Source organism: Triturus cristatus, chromosome 9 (assembly GCF_964204655.1).
Source record: "Triturus cristatus chromosome 9, aTriCri1.1, whole genome shotgun sequence".
Classification (NCBI taxonomy): Eukaryota; Metazoa; Chordata; class Amphibia; order Caudata; family Salamandridae; genus Triturus; species Triturus cristatus.
Window position 1 is genome coordinate 6,257,567 of NC_140592.1, and position 19,496 is coordinate 6,277,062.

At 55.1% G+C, this 19,496-nt stretch overlaps 1 protein-coding gene across 9 annotated transcripts in view; it reads left to right on the plus strand.

The window, feature by feature from the left end:
• The window catches only part of PBRM1 (polybromo 1), a 552,328-nt gene that overhangs the window by 420,596 nt on the left and 112,236 nt on the right, over positions 1 to 19,496 (plus strand). For 5 of the 9 annotated variants that reach the window (XM_085624202.1, XM_085624201.1, XM_085624204.1 and 2 more), the window contains exon 25: positions 2,601 to 2,802. In XM_085624202.1, the coding sequence (XP_085480328.1) occupies positions 2,601 to 2,802 (202 nt within the window). Of the gene's footprint in view, positions 1 to 1,842; positions 2,026 to 2,600; positions 2,803 to 19,496 lie in introns of all 9 variants that reach the window. The other 4 variants (XM_085624197.1, XM_085624200.1, XM_085624199.1 and 1 more) reach the window with 1 other exon arrangement.

Sequence of the window (19,496 nt, forward strand, 5' to 3'; positions counted from 1 at the left end):
TCCTGGCTCTTTGGCAGAGATAAACTACTGTTTGTAGCATGACGTGCTGTTGATCACAAACTTTACACACTCCTACCACTAAGTGTTGCTCGTGATCACTGCAGGCTGGTTTTCTGTGAAGACATTTTTGGTGTCAAGGTAACATGACTCCTCCCTGAGACTAACAGTGCACCTGGAGAAACATCTCTCCTCAGATTGTGGTTTCCCCCAGTGGGTGAGGAAAGTAAGTGGAGTGGAGTGAAGCAAGACAGTATATGTGTACTGGTGCATTGGGAATTATATTGTGTAATGTATGTGTTGTAATAGCATCTGAAGCATGCAGCATGCATGGCAACATGACAACCGGGGTCGTTTTGGAGAAGTATTCGGATTTTGCCTTCCTATTGTTTTGTTGGTATAAATAATTGTATTGTCAGGATGCAGAAGACTTTTTGTAAACTTTGTAATTCATCTGAGAGTGACTGAAAGCCATTTGCCAAAGCTTCAACCTGCTGTTGAGATGGAAGAGCTGACTTATATCACACATGTTGTCAAGTAATGTTCACGTTCTTTCTGTTTTACTTTGTATATTACACGGCGCTGTGTATCGCAGGCCGCATTGACCCGATGGTTATTTTTCAGTTTGTCACTATTGAATTTTATGTTGTGCCTTAAGTTCTTGGTAGGCATTTTCTTCTGACTGAGTGTTCTAGCTGTTTTCTTCTTTTGGCCTGCTGGGATAATGGTGATTAGGCACTGCATGTTTAAAGGCAATGTTCCTCTACAATGTTTACATCTAACTCAACACAGATCTTGTCTTTGATTTTTGAAATTTCTTCCTTGTCTGATAACTTCCATTCCATGACTTTTGGCTGCATTCCTGCCCCTTTTAACCCTCTTGTCTTCCCTCTTTGTTCCATACCCTGAGCACAGCCCTGTTTGTGTATTCTGAACTGGCGGAGTTGGTAGGGTGGCACCTGGTAGCATCAGACCCTGATTTAAGGCTCAACAGTTAATCCAGGATGACTCTAAAATCTTGTAGGGCCACTCCTCGTGAAAAAACCCAAGCAGTAAAAACCTATTGAAAGAGGAAACATTTTAAGAGCTGTTTTTTTTTCTCTGGAAATTATGTAGGAGTTTTCCTCTTGCTGTTTCTTCCAATGCTTGATCTTTTCATTTATAGTCTGAGACGGGACCAATCTTGTGCAGAAACATCCATTATTGGAGTGTTTAATTTTCATGTGGAAGGCATACCATGGTCCAGACTACAGTCTAGTGGAAACCAAAGAAGGTCTTTTATGGAGGGACCTAAAGTCCGACTGCCTTGTGGGCTCTGTGGAGCAGCTGCTAATAAAAGGCTGTATCCTCTACTCCGTTAGCTTAAGGAAGCTGTGTCCTCATGATGAGGGCCAGACTCCAGTAAGGGTCTTGGCGAGTTGAGGCCTTGTCTTTGAGGCTACCTGGAAGATTGTGTAACCATCTGTGCATGCAGATCCTTGTCCGTTTGCATCGAACCTAAGGTGCAGACCAGGTGCCACCAGAATAGTGTCCAGGTAAACATCCGCTAGGAATCTTGCACATTGTATCACATGCTCTTGAAATGTCCACGATAGGTCTGTGGTGGCCCGTGCACTGGGTGTGGTTGCATGGATCAAGTGGGGTCCCAAATATTGGTAATCTTTGGGGTGTGTCTGGGCATCCCTCTTCAAGCAGCAATATCATGTAGCTCTTCTGTCCTCTGCGTTTTCTCATCTTACCCGTTTTTCAGTCACTTCCCACAAATCCACTGAAGTTTGTCTGGTCAAATGCGAAAACCGTTTAAAAAAAAAAAGAAAACCTTGTCTTTTAATCATTTACAATTAGTGTTTGAAAACACTAAATCAGGGCACCGCACACCCGAACACCTCCCCCCGAAGTGCCAGCGTCCTGGCGTCATCGGTCAGGCACCCCCCAGTGCAGACAGAAAGTCAAAGCCAAGAGGAGGACCCTGACAAGACGGCGGAGAGAGGAGCCAAATTACCCAAACTGTCCATTGACAACTCAAAGGTAATTTTGGAGACTAAGGCCAGAAACCGTGTACATAACTGCTCAAGGGAAATGTTGCACCTCGGGTGGAATGGGGTTTGGCGATATTGCTGCTCTGCAGTCCTTGGGTGGATGCACAAACTGGCCTCGTCTGAAGCACCCCAGTGCATAGAGGATGTGGTCTTGTTAGGAACGTGCTTGCTGGTCCCATCAGTTCCTTAGCATGCGTAACCTGCACATTTTACTACTTTTGTATGTAGGAGTAAAAGAATGAAGCAAACCCTTTGTTCTTATTTACTAATGAGTTCCTAATTGAGGTCATGTGCCTGGCTGCTTCGACCTCCAAAGTCATGATAAGTTTTATTAAAAGGCAAATCTTTTGCTTTTCCAAATTGGCTTCTGATGCATGAGTTTTGTCTCCTAAAACAATTGTTAAACTTTCAGTTAAAAAGTATTCTCTGCTGCCTGTTTCCCTTTTTGCCTGAAACCCATGTGCTCTGTTGGCACAACTAGACTGAAGAAATGTTACCTACCAAAGCTCTCTGTACACTATACACAAAATGCAAGTTATCCTGTCACTGTCTCCCATTTTCTAGTCAACTCCGAAGTCCTCCAAGAGCAGCCTGAAGAAGGATGGGGCGAAGAGGAAAATCAACATGAGTGGCTACATTCTGTTCAGCAGTGAGATGAGAGCTGTGATCAAAGCTCAGCACCCAGATTACTCCTTTGGAGAGCTCAGCCGACTGGTGGGCACTGAGTGGAGGAACCTAGAGGCTGTCAAGAAGGCAGACTACGAAGGCAAGTCCTTAATCCTCAAAACTTGAGTTTAAGTTTTCAAAATTTGCCGTCCATTGTGTCAAGTTTCTTGTAGACAACACAGAATGTGTACTTAAAATTCCACCTTTAGTTGGACTAAGATGAATAACCTTCAAATATGAGAAATGTGAGCAATCGGGTTCACAAAGAACACTTCTTTAGGAGAAGTAGCAGATTCAAGAGTTTTAATGTCAAGTAGTTATATCTTACTTCACATAAAAATTAGGAATTCACTGAAAAAACAAAGATTAAAGAGACGTTATATTGGTAAAAAAAACATACCATTTGTCGTTGTCAAACCTACAACTCAAACCGCTGTATGGAATTGCACCAAATTTGGCAGAAATGTAGATGTTGCACAGATTGTGCTTTTCAGGTCTCGCCTACGCAGCGCGCATGCGCTGCAGAGGAGGAGACCTTTAGGAAACGATTAGCTTTTTCTGCCAAAAACGTGCACGCTTTGCATTGCTTTCAATGGCAATGCGTGCACGTTTGGCGATTCCCTTGCGGGAGCGAGCTTTGAAACCATCTGTTTGTAATTAACTTGCAAACAGATGGTGCCCCTGCTTGCTCCCGCAAGGAAAACACTATGTATGCTCTCGGCTGCACTCCCCCTCCCCCCACCCCTCCCCCCACCCCTCCCCCCCCTCCCCCCACCCCTCCCCCCCCCCCTCAGCTGCATTCCTCGCATCCCATGGCGTTTTGCCTGCAGGAGCGAGCAGTGCCTCCTTGTTTGTTTCTGTCTCTGTTTACTTTCTTTCCTATCTCTTTTTCTTATTTCAATATCTCCCCCACTCTCTTATACGGACTCGCCACCACTTTCTACCTGTATCTGTCTCTTCTCCCTTCATTTGTATCCCTGAAAGTCTCCTCTGTCTGTCCCACTTCCTATGTTCAGTTACATCTTTCTGTTACTCACACAACATTTCCAGCTTCCTTTCCCTATGCTGCTCTCTGTGTGTATGAGTTGCGCTTTCTCTCTTCCATCTCTCTCCCCCTTTCTCTCTCTCGCTCCCTTGATTCCATTGCCCCCATCTTTCAGCTTCTTTCTTCCTCTGTTTCCTTGTTTGTCTCTTCTCGAGGCCACACTTCATATCTGCGGCCCCTCTTTAAATTGCTCATTTTGATTTCTTTTCATGCTTCCCTTCTCTATGCGTCTGTCTGCTTTTAAACCTCGCTGTCAAACTCACGTCATTCGTAAGTGCAGAGAGGAGAGCTCGGGCAGTGTAGTTTGACCGTAAACAAGTGGCTTTTATTAGCTTTAAATCCTGAAGCGGTATAAAAATGGATTTTATTGATCAGGATATGGATCAAATGACCTCTAGCATCGACCACATCAAATAAAGTGGGGAGATTTTTTGGGGGAATAATACAGGGGCGGGGTGAAAGGATGTTTGGCAGGGCACTGTTTGTATTTACTAACCACTGCCAGCAGATCGATCCTGACAAATACTCTTTAAAAACTCAGGATAATTATTTCTTCATCAGTGACAATGAAACTACAAACACAGACACCGTTATACTGTATGTACCCTCCCAGTTTTTTTTTAACACTGTTCATCTTGCCGTTTTAATTTGAAATGGCAGCAAGAGTAGGGTTCGTCAATTTAGGTGAAATTGATGTAAATATACTAACACACAAAGCATAAAAAGCCATGTAAATAAAGTTCCTACTTGGAACACATTTGTTGTGAGTATTAAAGAAGGCACACTTCGTAATTGCAAGTCCCACTGTGCACTTCTGCACATTTGGAGCTCGATTCACAAAGGTAAAACAACATCAAAAGGACATTGATACATTCAGCACGCAAGGCCCTGCCCTATTCCCCTAGTGCTGCACACTGCATTGGAACCAGAGTGACTCTGAGCGAGCAAGATGCATCAAATCCCCCTCAAGAGGAAGGGGGAAGTCAGGGAGTAGGAGACAAACATCATGGACAACATTGTAGGTGACCACTATAGTGAACTCCATCCTTAGAGGAGAAGGCATAAGCCAGGTGGCAGAATGTCACCTATGTTGTGAATGATTTGTAAGGTGAAATTAAAATGGCAGGCCTGGGCATGTGAAGGAGAAGTTTGCAAATATTCAGACATAAGGTGGTGAGCCAAAACAAGTCACTTTCTAAATAGCGAGGCATTTTGAATAGGGTTTTTTTTCTCCACGAATATAAATATTTCCAAAACTGGTGATCGAAAATCTGTAAAATGGCACAGTGACCATTCTGTCATTCAATGTTTATTTTTATTTTTTGGGTTTAGTGAATTTTCGCCCAGATATTTTAGAAGCATAAGAAACAGAACATGTGACCATTTAGTTGGCAAGTACTTATCAGGTTTTGCAATAATCTTGTGCACAAGATCCAACTCAAGTGATGTTCTTATCCTTCTCTCACTGTCCCCACCAGTGGTCGCATATACTAAAACCTGATAGTCAATAGTATAAGAAGGGAAGGAGGAATAGCATAAGAGAAACCAGCATTGGCATAGCCAATAGGTCTCACCTTTGGGACTTTATAAGTGTTTAGTTATCCAGCGCAATATTCTTGGTGCAACAACATCAAGTGTTGCATGGCTAAACACTTATAAGGTCCCAAAGTCGAGACCTATTGGCTATGCCAATGCTTGTTATTTGGTGCTAATCCGTTCAGTAGTTTTTCTGAAATTAAATCCGAACAATATAGTGATCTCTCTGGCCTTGGATATTTCGTGGTGATCGCGGTTAAATTGCGTAGATTTCACAGTAAAGCGCAAATGCGCACACCAATGAGAAAGCTCAGATAGGCTGGACGCAACCTGAACAGAAAGTTGCGGCCACCATTTTATTGATTGGGAACAGTTCCCGGGGCTAAAAACATACAGTCACTCATACACTCGGTCACCGACCCTCTCAAAGACTTGTGCACTAAGTCACTCACTCATACACCCACTCACTCAGATATACACGCACCCACTCACAGACCCACCCAGATACTCGCCCTCCCAGTAACATACCCATTTAGACACGCATGCATCCATTCACTCACCCACTCAGATTTAGGCTCTCACTCACAGACCCATTGAGACACTCATACACCCACTCAGAGATCCACTGACACTCATACACCCACAGACTCACTCAGACACTCACACATCCATACACCCAGTCACTCATACACTGAGACCCACACACCCACTTATAGAACCACTCAGTCATATACCCACTGAGAGACTCATGCACCTAGGACCTATTTACGATGTCGCTTGGAAAGCCTCCGACCGCTGGTCGGAGAATTTCTGACCTACATGGAGTGTTTAAACTGACTGCAGCATTAGGATGACAATAGTCGGAGTTAAAACCGGCGGGGGAATCCGTCTCATTTCGGAACAGCACCATAATCCCTTAAGGACTGCGTTTCCGCCGTCAGGTCTATGATGTTAGTATCCAACAGCAAATCCATGTTGGCCTTTCCGACATGGATTGGCTGTTGGAAACAGACTTTGGGGGCCTCCAGCAGGGACATCCTGGCCTTCCGCATTTGGTCCTGGGGGGCACCTCAACATCCCTGCACGGTGCCTGCCACATTGCGTAGGGATGTGAGCAAACTTCAATTTTTCAATGGGAGCCTATGCTGCGGTCAGTTTAAGTCTGCCGCACAAGCTCCAATTGAAAAATTGAAGTTTGCGGTCGCATCCTAAGGGGATATTCGGAACTGCTCTCTAAGGTCAGGCAGTTCCTTTCCCGAAACTATCGGTCAGAGGCAACTCCGACCGCCATCGTAATTAGGCCCTAAGTCACAGACCCACTCAGTCTTGCACCCACTCACCCACTGAGACGTGCCCTTAGACGCTCATGTATCCACTCACAGATCCAGTCAGACAGCTATATACTTACAAATGCACTCATGCACCTAGTCACAGATTGACTGAGTCATGCAGCGAATCACAGACCCATTGAGAGACTCGTGCTCCCGCTCCTAGATGCACGGAGACAGTCGGGGAGTTTGTTACAGAACCACTGATAGACTGATGCACCATTTCACAGATCCACTCAGATACTTATGCAGTGAAAGAGAGACTTACTGACACAATGATGCATGCAATCACAGATTCCACTGAGAGTTGTAGGAAAGTGCCCCTTTTATGCATGGTTGCCCCCCGCTTTTTGCCTGATGTTGATGCTTTCCCTAAAACTGTACTGTTGCAAACCCAGTTGGGAACTCTCTGGCCACATGTAAGTCCTTTGTATAAGGTATCATTGGTACCAAGAGCACTGTGACCAGGGAAGGTGTCTAAAGGCTGTAGCACATATTGTGCCACCCTTATTTAGAGTCCCTGTACCTTAAAACAAACACACACACACGCACACACACTCTCCTTTGTCTCTCTCTCTCTCTCTCTCCCTCTCTCCCTCTCTCCCTCTCTCTCCCTCTCTCTCCCTCTCTCTCCCTCTCTCTCCCTCTCTCTCCCTCCCTCTCTCTCTCCCTCTCTCTCCCTCTCTCTCCCTCTCTCTCCCTCTCTCTCCCTCTCTCTCCCTCCCTAGCTTGTTTTGGTGCAGAGACAAGTGAAGAGTCGACTATGACCCACTGCCACCCCTCTAGCAGGGCACACTATACTACTGCTGAGGGTACAGGTGCATGAACCCTGTACCCCTACAGTGTCTAAGTCCAACCTTAGCCATTGTAAGTGCATTAAAACCATAAAGAGTATATGGTCTGGGAGTTTGTCATTACGAACTCCACAGCACCATAATGGCTTTCCTGAAACCTGGGTAGTTTGGTATCAAACTTCTTAGCACATTAAACCCACACTGATGCCAGTGTGGGATATAATGCCAAATCACTCAGAGGGCATCTTAGAGATGCCCCTGAACAACGACCTAACTCTAGGGTCCTGGCTGAGTGGCTGCCAGCCAGCTGCCACCAGCAGACATGTTTCTGGACCCCTGGGTCGAGAGCCTCCCGCTCTCGGGGTCTGGAAACAAAGCACATCCTCGGCAGAGGTGCTAAGCCTCCTCCCCCAGGATGGGCAGAGTCCACGAAGGGGAAGCTTCAAAGGCTTGCCGCCTTTGTGAACTGACCCAGCCATTTGTTGCTCCCAGCAACTGGCCTCCACCAGTTCTGACCCCCACTTTGGGCGGGAGAATCGGCAGGAAAACCAAAAGAGGAGAGGTGTGCCCACCTTTTCCAGCTGCACCCCTCAGGTAGGGGAGGTGAGGTGAAGCACAACTCAGTCCCCGCCATATTGAAGATGGGGCGACCCAGGCAAACAGAGTGAGGCTTATGCTCCCTCCCACTGGTGGGTGGCATAATATGAGGTGTACCCACTCCAAGGAAGGGACCCATTGGTCCCAACATGTACCTACCTGAAACGTCTCTAAATCTAGTATCTGAAGGAGACACGTTAGTGATAGATTCCATACCTTAGAATATCCCCAGGCATCAGACTGGATCCGGAAAGTTTTCATCAGCAGTACCCCTGCGCGTCGGTAGGCGTTGTCGTGTGGCTCCGCGTATGTCGCTGGCATCGTAGTTGCCGCGGTGACGTCGTTGGAGCTACTTAGACGAGCCCACGCGTGCTGACGTCAGTTCTTTCTTCTTCCGCGCCAGCAAGCGCAGATCCGAGAGAGAGCGGTACTTCTAGTTAATATTTTAACTTTGTTCTGAGATTTGTTTCTCTTGTTTTGTCACGTTCTCGACTTCTGGTGCAGTAGAGATGCTGTCGGGACTGCCCTCGGAATATGTCGGTGGCAGACCCACATAACGTGTGTGTTAGACGGACCGGGAGGGTCGGCCGAGGACAAGGGGAGAGGTCTCCGGGGAGAGCCGTCTCCAGCGATCGTACAGACGAGTAACTTCCCCCCAACAGATGTACACCACACAAAGATAGGTTTTAACGTTATTTATAAGCAATCTTTAGGTACGATAGAATGGTACAAGGAGGTCAGGACTCAGGGGTCCCCTCGATTCTAGTCTCTTGGTTGGGAAAGGGGGTAGCGGGACAGTCTTGTTACCAATCTGGTAGATGCGATGAAATGATGGATAGCTCACAATCCTCGAGCTCGGTGTTCTAGTTGGATGGGCCGCGGCAGCGCCAGCAGGTCCCGGTGAAGGTGGTCGTTACACGGTCCGCGGCAGCGCCAGCAGGTCCCGATGAAGGTGGTGGTTACAACGGGCCGCGGCAGCGCCAGCAGGTCCCAACGAAGGTGGTAGGTACAACGGTCCGCGGCAGCGCCAGCAGGTCCCGACGAGGATGGAGAATGCAGAAGGCCGCGGCAGCGCCAGCAGGCAGAGTGATAGTTCACAAGGCAGGGCTACGGCAGCGCCGGTAGTCCGTCAAGGATGAGTTCTTCTCGGTGTCTCTCGACTCCAGGATACAACTGCCTTCCTGCTCTGGAGCTGCCCCAGTTATAGGTCTGGCGCCCTTTGATGTCCGGACCCTCGCACTTGGAGGTCGGGAGGTCCGGGGTGAGGGAGTCCAGACACCCAGCAGGGGGGTGGAGCCAGCGCCCGGGGGAGTTGGGGGGCGATCGGCACCTGGCGGGGGAGAGCCTTCGACACCTCTTTCTTCCATCGACCTGCCAAGAGGTCCGTTCACCTCCTGGGTGGATGGTGGTGCCGGGATGTCAGGGCCTGGCCAGGCCCAGGGTTAGGGTCGAGCTGAGGCCACGCGGCCTCGTGGTGCAGTGTCCAAGATGGCGGCCGGGCCGGGCGAAGGAGCCGGTAGTGGTTCGGCCCCATGATACAGAGATGTCCGGGGGCAGGAGTCCCGTCTGGAGACGGGGTGCGGGTTGTTTCGGTGGGTAACATCTGGAGGGCCGGGGCTCGGGCCCTGTCATGCGGGGAGGGAGCAAGCCCTTCATGTGGCCTGTCCAACATGCGTCCCCCCCCAGCTGAAGGCGGGGAGAGTCACCCATCCTCTTGGGGACTCTCCTCGTCGAGGCGGAAAAAGCGTGACAGGCCATCTGCGTTGGCGTGGTCTTGGCCCGGTCGATGTTCCACAGTGAAGTCCATCCCCTGCAGGGAGATGGACCAACGCAATAGTTTGGGGTTTTCCCCCCGCATCTGCATTAGCCACTGCAGGGGTCGATGATCTGTTTGCACCCGGAAGTGGGTACCGAAGAGATAGGGCCGGAGCTTTTTGAGGGCCCACACCACTGCGAAGGCCTCCCTCTCGATGGTGCTCCATCGCTGTTCTCGGGCCAGGAGGCGTCTGCTGATGAAGGCCACCGGTTGGTCAAGTCCCTCGGGGTTCAGCTGGGAGAGGACCGCCCCGATGCCATGGTCGGAGGCATCTGTCTGGACGATGAATTCACGACTGTAGTCGGGGGCCTGGAGCACAGGGGCAGTGCACATGGCGGCTTTCAGCTTCTCGAAGGCCGCTTGACAGTCTGGGGTCCAGTAGATCTTCTTCGGGTGGTTTTTGGATGTGAGTCCCGTGAGGGGCCCCACAATGCTGCCATAGTCCCTCACGAACCGCCGGTAGTAGCCGGTGAGCCCCAAGAAGGCTCGGACCTCGGTCTGCGTGACTGGGGGCTGCCAGGACTGGATGGCAGCGATTTTGAGTTGCAGAGGGGCCACCAGACCGCTTCCCACCTGGTGTCCGAGATAGGTCACGGACCCCTGACCAATTTGGCACTTGCTGGCCTTGATGGTGAGGCCGGCCCGTTGGAGGGCCTGCAGGACCTCTCGGAGGTGGTGGAGGTGGTCGGACCAGTGGCGGCTGTACACAGCGATATCGTCCAGTTAGGCGGCGCTGAACTCCTCGAGGCCCGCCAAGACCTGGTTCACCAGTCGCTGAAAAGTAGCTGGGGCATTCTTCATGCCGAAGGGCATGACTTTGAAGTGGTAGTGGCCATCGGGGGTAGAAAAGGCGGATCGTTCTTGGGCCCGGGGTGTGAGACCGATCTGCCAGTAGCCCGCTGTCAGGTCGAAGATGCTGAGGTAGCGGGCAGCCCCCATGCGGTCGATCAGTTCATCCGCTCGGGGGATGGGATGAGCGTCGGTTCTGGTAACAGCATTCAAGCCCCGATAGTCGACGCAGAATCGGAGCTCAGGAGTGGTGCCGGGGGCAGCAGCTATGGGGACCAGCACGACCGGGCTGGCCCAGGGGCTGTCCGAGGGCTCGATGACCGCGAGCATCTTTGATACCTCCTCTTGGATGCAGGCCCGTACCTGATCTGGTACGCGGTACGCCCGGTGTCTGATAGGGGACTGTCCCCAGTGTCCACGTCGTGCAAGCACCAGGGGGTGACCCCTGGGGTGAGGGAAAACAAGGTAGCAAACTGCAGCAGGAGGTCCCGGCAGCCTTGGCGCTGTTCCGGGGTGAGGGCATCGGAGAGCCGGACCCCGTCCACGGAACCATCTTTCTCCCGAGTCTTCAGGAGATCAGGGAGAGGCTCGGAGTCTTCTTCCGCTCCACTGTCTGTAGCCATCAGGAGGCTGAGCTCCGAGCGCACAAAGTGAGGTTTGAGTCTGTTGGTGTGGAGGACCCGGAGGGGGTTCCGTGGGGATTCCATATCAATGAGATAGGTGACGGGGCTCTTGCGTTCGACCACTTTGAAGGGCCCCGTCCACTTGTCCTGCAAGGCACATGGTTCGGTGGGGGACATCACCCATACTTGTTGGCCAGGTTCGAATTCGATGGAGGAGGCATTTTGATCGTACCATTTTTTCATGTCCTCCTGACTGGCCTCAAGGTTCGCTTTCGCCATTTCTCTGAATCGCCTGGTCTGATTGCGTAGGGTCAGGAGGTACTTGAAGACGTCTGGAGGGGTCTTTAGGGGGGCCATCTCCCAACCTTCTTTGACTAGGCTGAGGGGCCCTCGCACAGGGTGCCCGTACAAGAGTTCGAAAGGGCTAAAGCCGAGGGACTTCTGGGGAACTTCTCGATAGGCGAAGAGGAGGCACGGAAGTAGTACATCCCACTGGCGACGGAGGGGTTCTTCCAACCCCCCAATCATTTCCTTGAGCGTGCGGTTGAACCGCTCGACTAGTCCGTTTCCTTGAGGGTGATAGGGGGGTCGTGAATCGGTAGGTGACCCCGCACTGTTGCCAGAGGGACTTCATATACTTCGAAATAAAGTTTGTGCCTCTGTCGCTGACGACTTCTCGGGGGAAGCCCACCCGGGAGAAGATCCCCATTAAGGCCCGGCCGACCACCGGGGCTGTTACAGTTCGCAGGGGCACAGCCTCGGGGTAGCGGGTGGCGTGGTCCACCAGTACCAGGATGAACCGATGTCCTTGTGCTGTACGGGGGTCCAGGGGCCCCACAATGTCTATTCCCACCCTCTCGAACGGGGTGGTGACAACTGGGAAGGGTTGCAGAGGTGCTTTGAGTTTGCGGCCGCTCTTCCCGCTGGTCTGGCACGTGGGTCAGGACCGGCAGTGGTTGCGGACGTCGTTTCTCATCTTTGGCCAGAAAAAGTGGGTCACCAGGCGACTGTAGGTTTTGTCCTGGCCCAGGTGTCCAGCCAGTGGGACATCGTGGGCCAAATTTAACAGGAAGTCTCTAAAACGGAGGGGCACCACCAGCACTCGACTGGCCCCTAACTCCGCGATTCTCTGTTCACTGTACAATAGTTCGTTGTCCCAATAGATCCAATGGGCTCCGGTGGTGTCCCCTGCGCTCTGGGCGAGGGCTTGCTGGCGGAGTCCCTCGAGGGAGGGACAGGTCTTCTGTTCTTGTCGGAACTGTTCCTGGGTGGGCCCCCCATCTGGAGGGCCGGGGCTTGGGCCCTGTCATGCGGGGAGGGAGCAAGCCCTTCATGTGGCCTGTCCAACAGTGTGTCTCTTCTGCTTGGGGCACGCCCATGACCCCCCAGGGGCGCCCCGTTTGTCGGGCCATGGTGCCAAAGGCTTTGCGGGAGCGTTCCCGAAAGTTTTTGAAGGCCCGGCATTCGGCTCCGCGACGCTCGAGATCCCGCTCCTGAGGAAGGTCGGGAGACAGGTCGCGAGGCCATCACCACCGTTCTTCGGAATCTGGGACATGTATGTCCAGGCGCCATAAAAAGTCAAAGATGTGACGTCGCTCTTCGTCTACCCCTCACTGGTCGCGGTACAAAGTGGAGGGGGCGGGTGGTCACTCCCCTGTGGCTCCGGTGGAGCCTCCGTTGTTGCCTGCGGCCTACCCGCCTTTCCCGGGGCTGTACGTGACTCCAGAAGAAATACAGGTCTTCCTGTTTATTTGCCCCATCGGGCCCCTTCGGCATGCCTTTGGGCCACGTGTACCCCTTGGGTGGCTCTGCCCCCGTGCCACCGCCTTTGGGCCCGGTTTAACCGGCAAGATGCCCTGAGGCGCCGCTGGCTCCGGCCTCGGCACCACCGCTGGCTCCGGCCTCGGCACCGCCGCTGGCTCCGGCCTCGGCACCGCCGCTGGCTCCGGCCTCGGCACCGCCGCTGGCTCCGGCCTCGGCACCGCCGCTGGCTCCGGCCTCGGCACCGCCGCTGGCTCCGGCCTCGGCACCGCCGCTGGCTCCGGCCTCGGCACCGCCGCTGGCTCCGGCCTCGGCACCGCCGCTGGCTCCGGCCTCGGCACCGCCGCTGGCTCCGGCCTCGGCACCGCCGCTGGCTCCGGCCTCGGCACCGCCGCTGGCTCCGGCCTCGGCACCGCCGCTGGCTCCGGCCTCGGCACCGCTGCTGGCTCCGGCCTCGGCACCGCTGCTGGCTCCGGCCTCGGCACCGCTGCTGGCTCCGGCCTCGGCACCGCTGCTGGCTCCGGCCTCGGCACCGCTGCTGGCTCCGGCCTCGGCACCGCTGCTGGCTCCGGCCTCGGCACCGCTGCTGGCTCCGGCCTCGGCACCGCTGCTGGCTCCGGCCTCGGCACCGCTGCTGGCTCCGGCCTCGGCACCGCTGCTGGCTCCGGCCTCGGCACCGCTGCTGGCTCCGGCCTCGGCACCGCTGCTGGCTCCGGCCTCGGCACCGCTGCTGGCTCCGGCCTCGGCACCGCTGCTGGCTCCGGCCTCGGCACCGCTGCTGGCTCCGGCCTCGGCACCGCTGCTGGCTCCGGCCTCGGCACCGCTGCTGGCTCCGGCCTCGGCACCGCTGCTGGCTCCGGCCTCGGCACCGCTGCTGGCTCCGGCCTCGGCACCGCTGCTGGCTCCGGCCTCGGCACCGCTGCTGGCTCCGGCCTCGGCACCGCTGCTGGCTCCGGCCTCGGCACCGCTGCTGGCTCCGGCCTCGGCACCGCTGCTGGCTCCGGCCTCGGCACCGCTGCTGGCTCCGGCCTCGGCACCGCTGCTGGCTCCGGCCTCGGCACCGCTGCTGGCTCCGGCCTCGGCACCGCTGCTGGCTCCGGCCTCGGCACCGCTGCTGGCTCCGGCCTCGGCACCGCTGCTGGCTCCGGCCTCGGCACCGCTGCTGGCTCCGGCCTCGGCACCGCTGCTGGCTCCGGCCTCGGCACCGCTGCTGGCTCCGGCCTCGGCACCGCTGCTGGCTCCGGCCTCGGCACCGCTGCTGGCTCCGGCCTCGGCACCGCTGCTGGCTCCGGCCTCGGCACCGCTGCTGGCTCCGGCCTCGGCACCGCTGCTGGCTCCGGCCTCGGCACCGCTGCTGGCTCCGGCCTCGGCACCGCTGCTGGCTCCGGCCTCGGCACCGCTGCTGGCTCCGGCCTCGGCACCGCTGCTGGCTCCGGCCTCGGCACCGCTGCTGGCTCCGGCCTCGGCACCGCTGCTGGCTCCGGCCTCGGCACCGCTGCTGGCTCCGGCCTCGGCACCGCCGCTGGCTCCGGCCTCGGCACCGCCGCTGGCTCCGGCCTCGGCACCGCCGCTGGCTCCGGCCTCGGCACCGCCGCTGGCTCCGGCCTCGGCACCGCTGCTGGCTCCGGCCTCGGCACCGCTGCTGGCTCCGGCCTCGGCACCGCTGCTGGCTCCGGCCTCGGCACCGCTGCTGGCTCCGGCCTCGGCACCGCTGCTGGCTCCGGCCTCGGCACCGCTGCTGGCTCCGGCCTCGGCACCGCTGCTGGCTCCGGCCTCGGCACCGCTGCTGGCTCCGGCCTCGGCACCGCTGCTGGCTCCGGCCTCGGCACCGCTGCTGGCTCCGGCCTCGGCACCGCTGCTGGCTCCGGCCTCGGCACCGCTGCTGGCTCCGGCCTCGGCACCGCTGCTGGCTCCGGCCTCGGCACCGCTGCTGGCTCCGGCCTCGGCACCGCTGCTGGCTCCGGCCTCGGCACCGCTGCTGGCTCCGGCCTCGGCACCGCTGCTGGCTCCGGCCTCGGCACCGCTGCTGGCTCCGGCCTCGGCACCGCTGCTGGCTCCGGCCTCGGCACCGCTGCTGGCTCCGGCCTCGGCACCGCTGCTGGCTCCGGCCTCGGCACCGCTGCTGGCTCCGGCCTCGGCACCGCTGCTGGCTCCGGCCTCGGCACCGCTGCTGGCTCCGGCCTCGGCACCGCTGCTGGCTCCGGCCTCGGCACCGCTGCTGGCTCCGGCCTCGGCACCGCTGCTGGCTCCGGCCTCGGCACCGCTGCTGGCTCCGGCCTCGGCACCGCTGCTGGCTCCGGCCTCGGCACCGCTGCTGGCTCCGGCCTCGGCACCGCTGCTGGCTCCGGCCTCGGCACCGCTGCTGGCTCCGGCCTCGGCACCGCTGCTGGCTCCGGCCTCGGCACCGCTGCTGGCTCCGGCCTCGGCACCGCTGCTGGCTCCGGCCTCGGCACCGCTGCTGGCTCCGGCCTCGGCACCGCTGCTGGCTCCGGCCTCGGCACCGCTGCTGGCTCCGGCCTCGGCACCGCTGCTGGCTCCGGCCTCGGCACCGCTGCTGGCTCCGGCCTCGGCACCGCTGCTGGCTCCGGCCTCGGCACCGCTGCTGGCTCCGGCCTCGGCACCGCTGCTGGCTCCGGCCTCGGCACCGCCGCTGGCTCCGGCCTCGGCACCGCCGCTGGCTCCGGCCTCGGCACCGCCGCTGGCTCCGGCCTCGGCACCGCCGCTGGCTCCGGCCTCGGCACCGCCGCTGGCTCCGGCCTCGGCACCGCCGCTGGCTCCGGCCTCGGCACCGCCGCTGGCTCCGGCCTCGGCACCGCCGCTGGCTCCGGCCTCGGCACCGCCGCTGGCTCCGGCCTCTGCAGCTCTGTTGCATCCGACCTCGGCCTCGGCACTGGACACGGCGTCGTTGCCTCCAGGGCCAGACTATATCGAGCCTGCCTTCTCCAATTCCTATTCCGAGGGGGGAAATTTGTTCCCCATCCCCTCGACCCTCATCCTGTCAAACGGCCAGGGACCGGAGGGGGTGTAAAAAAGGCTCTGTCCCCAAATGGGTACAGTGTGCACAGAGTCCACAGTCCCCAGAGGTTTGGCAGAGGCTAAAGTTAGATATAACCTTACTCTCTAAAGTGGTAGCTTGGTCGAGCAAAGGCAGTATCAGAGGACAGTGTAAAGCATTTGTTGTACACACTCAGTCAGCAAATGGTCTTACACACTCAATAACTGAACTCTAGGCCAATGGTTTGTATAAAAAATATGATTGTTTTATTTTAGAACCAACAATAGGTATCAAAATATACTTTCTCAGAATGAGATGCTTTAGATAAATGCTTTCAATAGGCAATAGACTTTTGGATATAGTAGTTACAGTTGTTGCAATAGGCAACACAATTCAAACACAATTATAACATTGCGATCAACGGGAATTTCTTAGTAAATGCAATTAATTACTTTTTGGATTACTTTTCTAACCACAGGACTGGATCCTAGATTCAGTCCTGGGACATTTCCTGGAAACAGGTGAGTAAAAACGTTTTGGTTACAGGTATGATTTTTAAGGAATATTATTGTATTTTAAAAGTTGACACTTAGAAACTTTTTCACATAGAATCACCAATGTTATCCTATGGGAGGAAATTCACATAGCAGGTAAGTGGGGTTATTGTTACTTTTTCTAACTCAGTGTTGGATCCTGGATCCAGCACTGGGGCATCTCCTGTAAACAGTTGAAAGAATACGTTTTTGTTCTACAGGCGATTTTTAAGGAATATTGGTAAGAATTTCTGGTGAAAACCAGGCAATGTTATCCTATGGAGAAAATCAAGTTAGTGGTAGAAACGGTTGTAATTGCTTTTCAGGGTCAGTGCTGTGCACCAAGATCCAGCACTGGAATCTCTCCTGATAACAGGTGAGTAATGTTGTTTTCGTTATTCGGCTGATTTTAGGTGAATATTTTAAATTTTCAAAACTCGACACTTCGAAGAATTTCCAAGTGAAACCAGTCAGTGTTACCTTATGGAAGAAAAGTGAGTTATCGGCTTTTGGGTAAGTACTCGACTGGCAGATTTAAGGCTCTGGGCATAGACACAGGGGTCTCCCAGCGTCGGGTAGTGTGAGAAAGTGCCATCTTTCTTGCATGGTATGCCCCCACTTTTTGCTGAATGTACTTTGACTGAGTGTTCCCTGGACTCTTGCCCATCAGATGCCCAGGGTCTATGTTCCTTCCCTAAAACCTAAAACCCAAATTGGCAAACCCTGGCCACATGTCAGCCCCTGGTAAATGGTACCCTAGGTACCCAAGGCCTTGTGACCAGGGAAGACCTCTAAGGGCTGCAGCACTTATTGTGCCACCCTCAGAGGCCCTGTACCCTAACACATACACACTGCCCTTGCAGGCTGAGTTTCTGGGTACAAGACAAAACAGAGAGTCGACATCGCACACATCCCTGTGTGTCATGCCCACAACCTACACTGCCCTGGCATACATCAGCCACCCCTCTAGCTGGGTGCCCTATGCCAGTGGTGTGGGCACAGGAGCATGAGCCCTGTGCCTCTACAGTACCCAGGTCCATTCCTGGGCACTGTAAGTGCAGTGCTGCCATTTGAGTATATAGTGCTGGGAGCTCGTCAAACACGAACTCCACAGCACCATGATGGCATTTGGTATCAAACTTCTCAGCACATTAAACCCGCACTGATGCCAGTGTGGGATTTACTGTACAATGCACTACAGTGGCCATCTTAGAGATGCCCCCTGAAACCTAACCTACAATCCACATCTGGTCTTGGAGGCTGCCTAGGCTGCCACACAGCAGACCTGTTGCTGGACCCCTGGGTGGAGAACCCCCTCTCTCCTGGGCCTGCAACAATGCACATCCAGGGCGAGGTGCTAGGTCTCCTCCCCCAGGATGGGCAGGGGGAAGCTTCAAAGGCATGCCGCCTTTGTGAGCTTCCCCAGGCCACTTGCTGTACTCAGCAACTGGCCCCCACCGGTTCTGACCCCCACTCTGGCGTGAAGACTGGCCGTAAACTCCAAGGAAGGACAGGGGATGTGCCAGCCTCTGCCTCTGAGGCGAGGTGAAGCACATCTCCGGGCGCTCGCCATCTTGAAGATGGGGATCCCTACCCAATCGGGACTAGGCCACTGCCCCCCTCCCACAGGAGAGTGGCAGGAAAGGGGTGTACCCACCCTAGGACAGGGACCCAGTGGTCCCTGCCCTTTACCTACCTGTAACGCCCCTACATTTAGTATTTAGGGGCACCCTGAACCTTCCTCCCTAAGATTCCAGATTCTAAAACAGCAAAGAAGATCAAGAAGAAAGAAGACCTGCCGTGCAGCTGCTTAGAAGAGGAAGACACCAACTGCTTTGGCTCCAGCCCTACCGGCCTGTCGACCCTCGAACCTGCTCCTGCTAAATCAAGGCACCTCCTGTGGCCAGCAACCTCACAAACCCCGGAGGACCTGGCTACCTTGTGACTCTGAGCACCTGGGACTCCCACGAGCAGTGGCTCTGCTCAAAGCAAGTATCTAACCCCTGGCACCATCCCGGAACCGCGAACCCTGCACACTCTGCACCCGCCAAGCCCGGCCTATGCTGGAGTGGACAAAGACCCCGAGGACGTCCCCCCGCGACTGTGACCCCGAACCCGGCACCCAAGGACCCACCTCGGCGCTCCTGACGCCTGCAGCCTCAGAACCAGGGACACCCCCTACCGCGATCAACAGAGGGTAAGATTTCCCGACAACAAAAGGCACCCCGACGCGCTGCGGCCCCCTATGCCCGATTCCTGGGTGCCTACCTATACTCCAACTACCCAACTTACCTCTCAAAGTGGTGGTCGCACCTGAAGAATCTTCGTCCCCGAGCTTGCAGCCTGTGTTCGTCCTTGAGCTTTCCCATTGAAATCCATTGAGTGCCCGAAGGCTCAAAAGCACCCTGCACCCAGCCGCCCGAGTGGCCCTGGCAGTGCAACTTCTACTCCTACCTACTTCTCCATTTACCCTGAGCAAGTGACCAGGAGCCCAGCTCCCACAGCTGCATGGCCTGCTATCAGCAACCACCAACCAAGGCCCCCCCCTGCCTCCCATAGGATAACATTGGGCCTAACTCACTCTGCACCCGGCTGCCCCTGTGCCGCTGAGGGTGTAGCAACTGGACTTACCTGACCCTGGGAGACCCCTGAGTCTGTGCCCAGGAGCTTAACTCTGCCAGTCGAGTACTTATCCAAAAGCTGATAACTCACTTTTCCTCCATAGGGTAACATTGACTGGTTTCTTCTGAAATTTCTTCTGTGTGGTGTTCCTAAACTTTAAAATATTCACCTAAAATCAACCGAGTAACGAAAACAGAAATACTCACCTGCTATTAGGAGAGATCCCAGTGCTGGATCTTGGTGCCCAGCACTGACCCTGAAAAGTACTTACAACCGTACTTATCACTAACTCAATTTTCTCCCATAGGAAACTTCGACTGTTTTTCTGTGAAATTTCTTCTGTCGATTTTTGCAA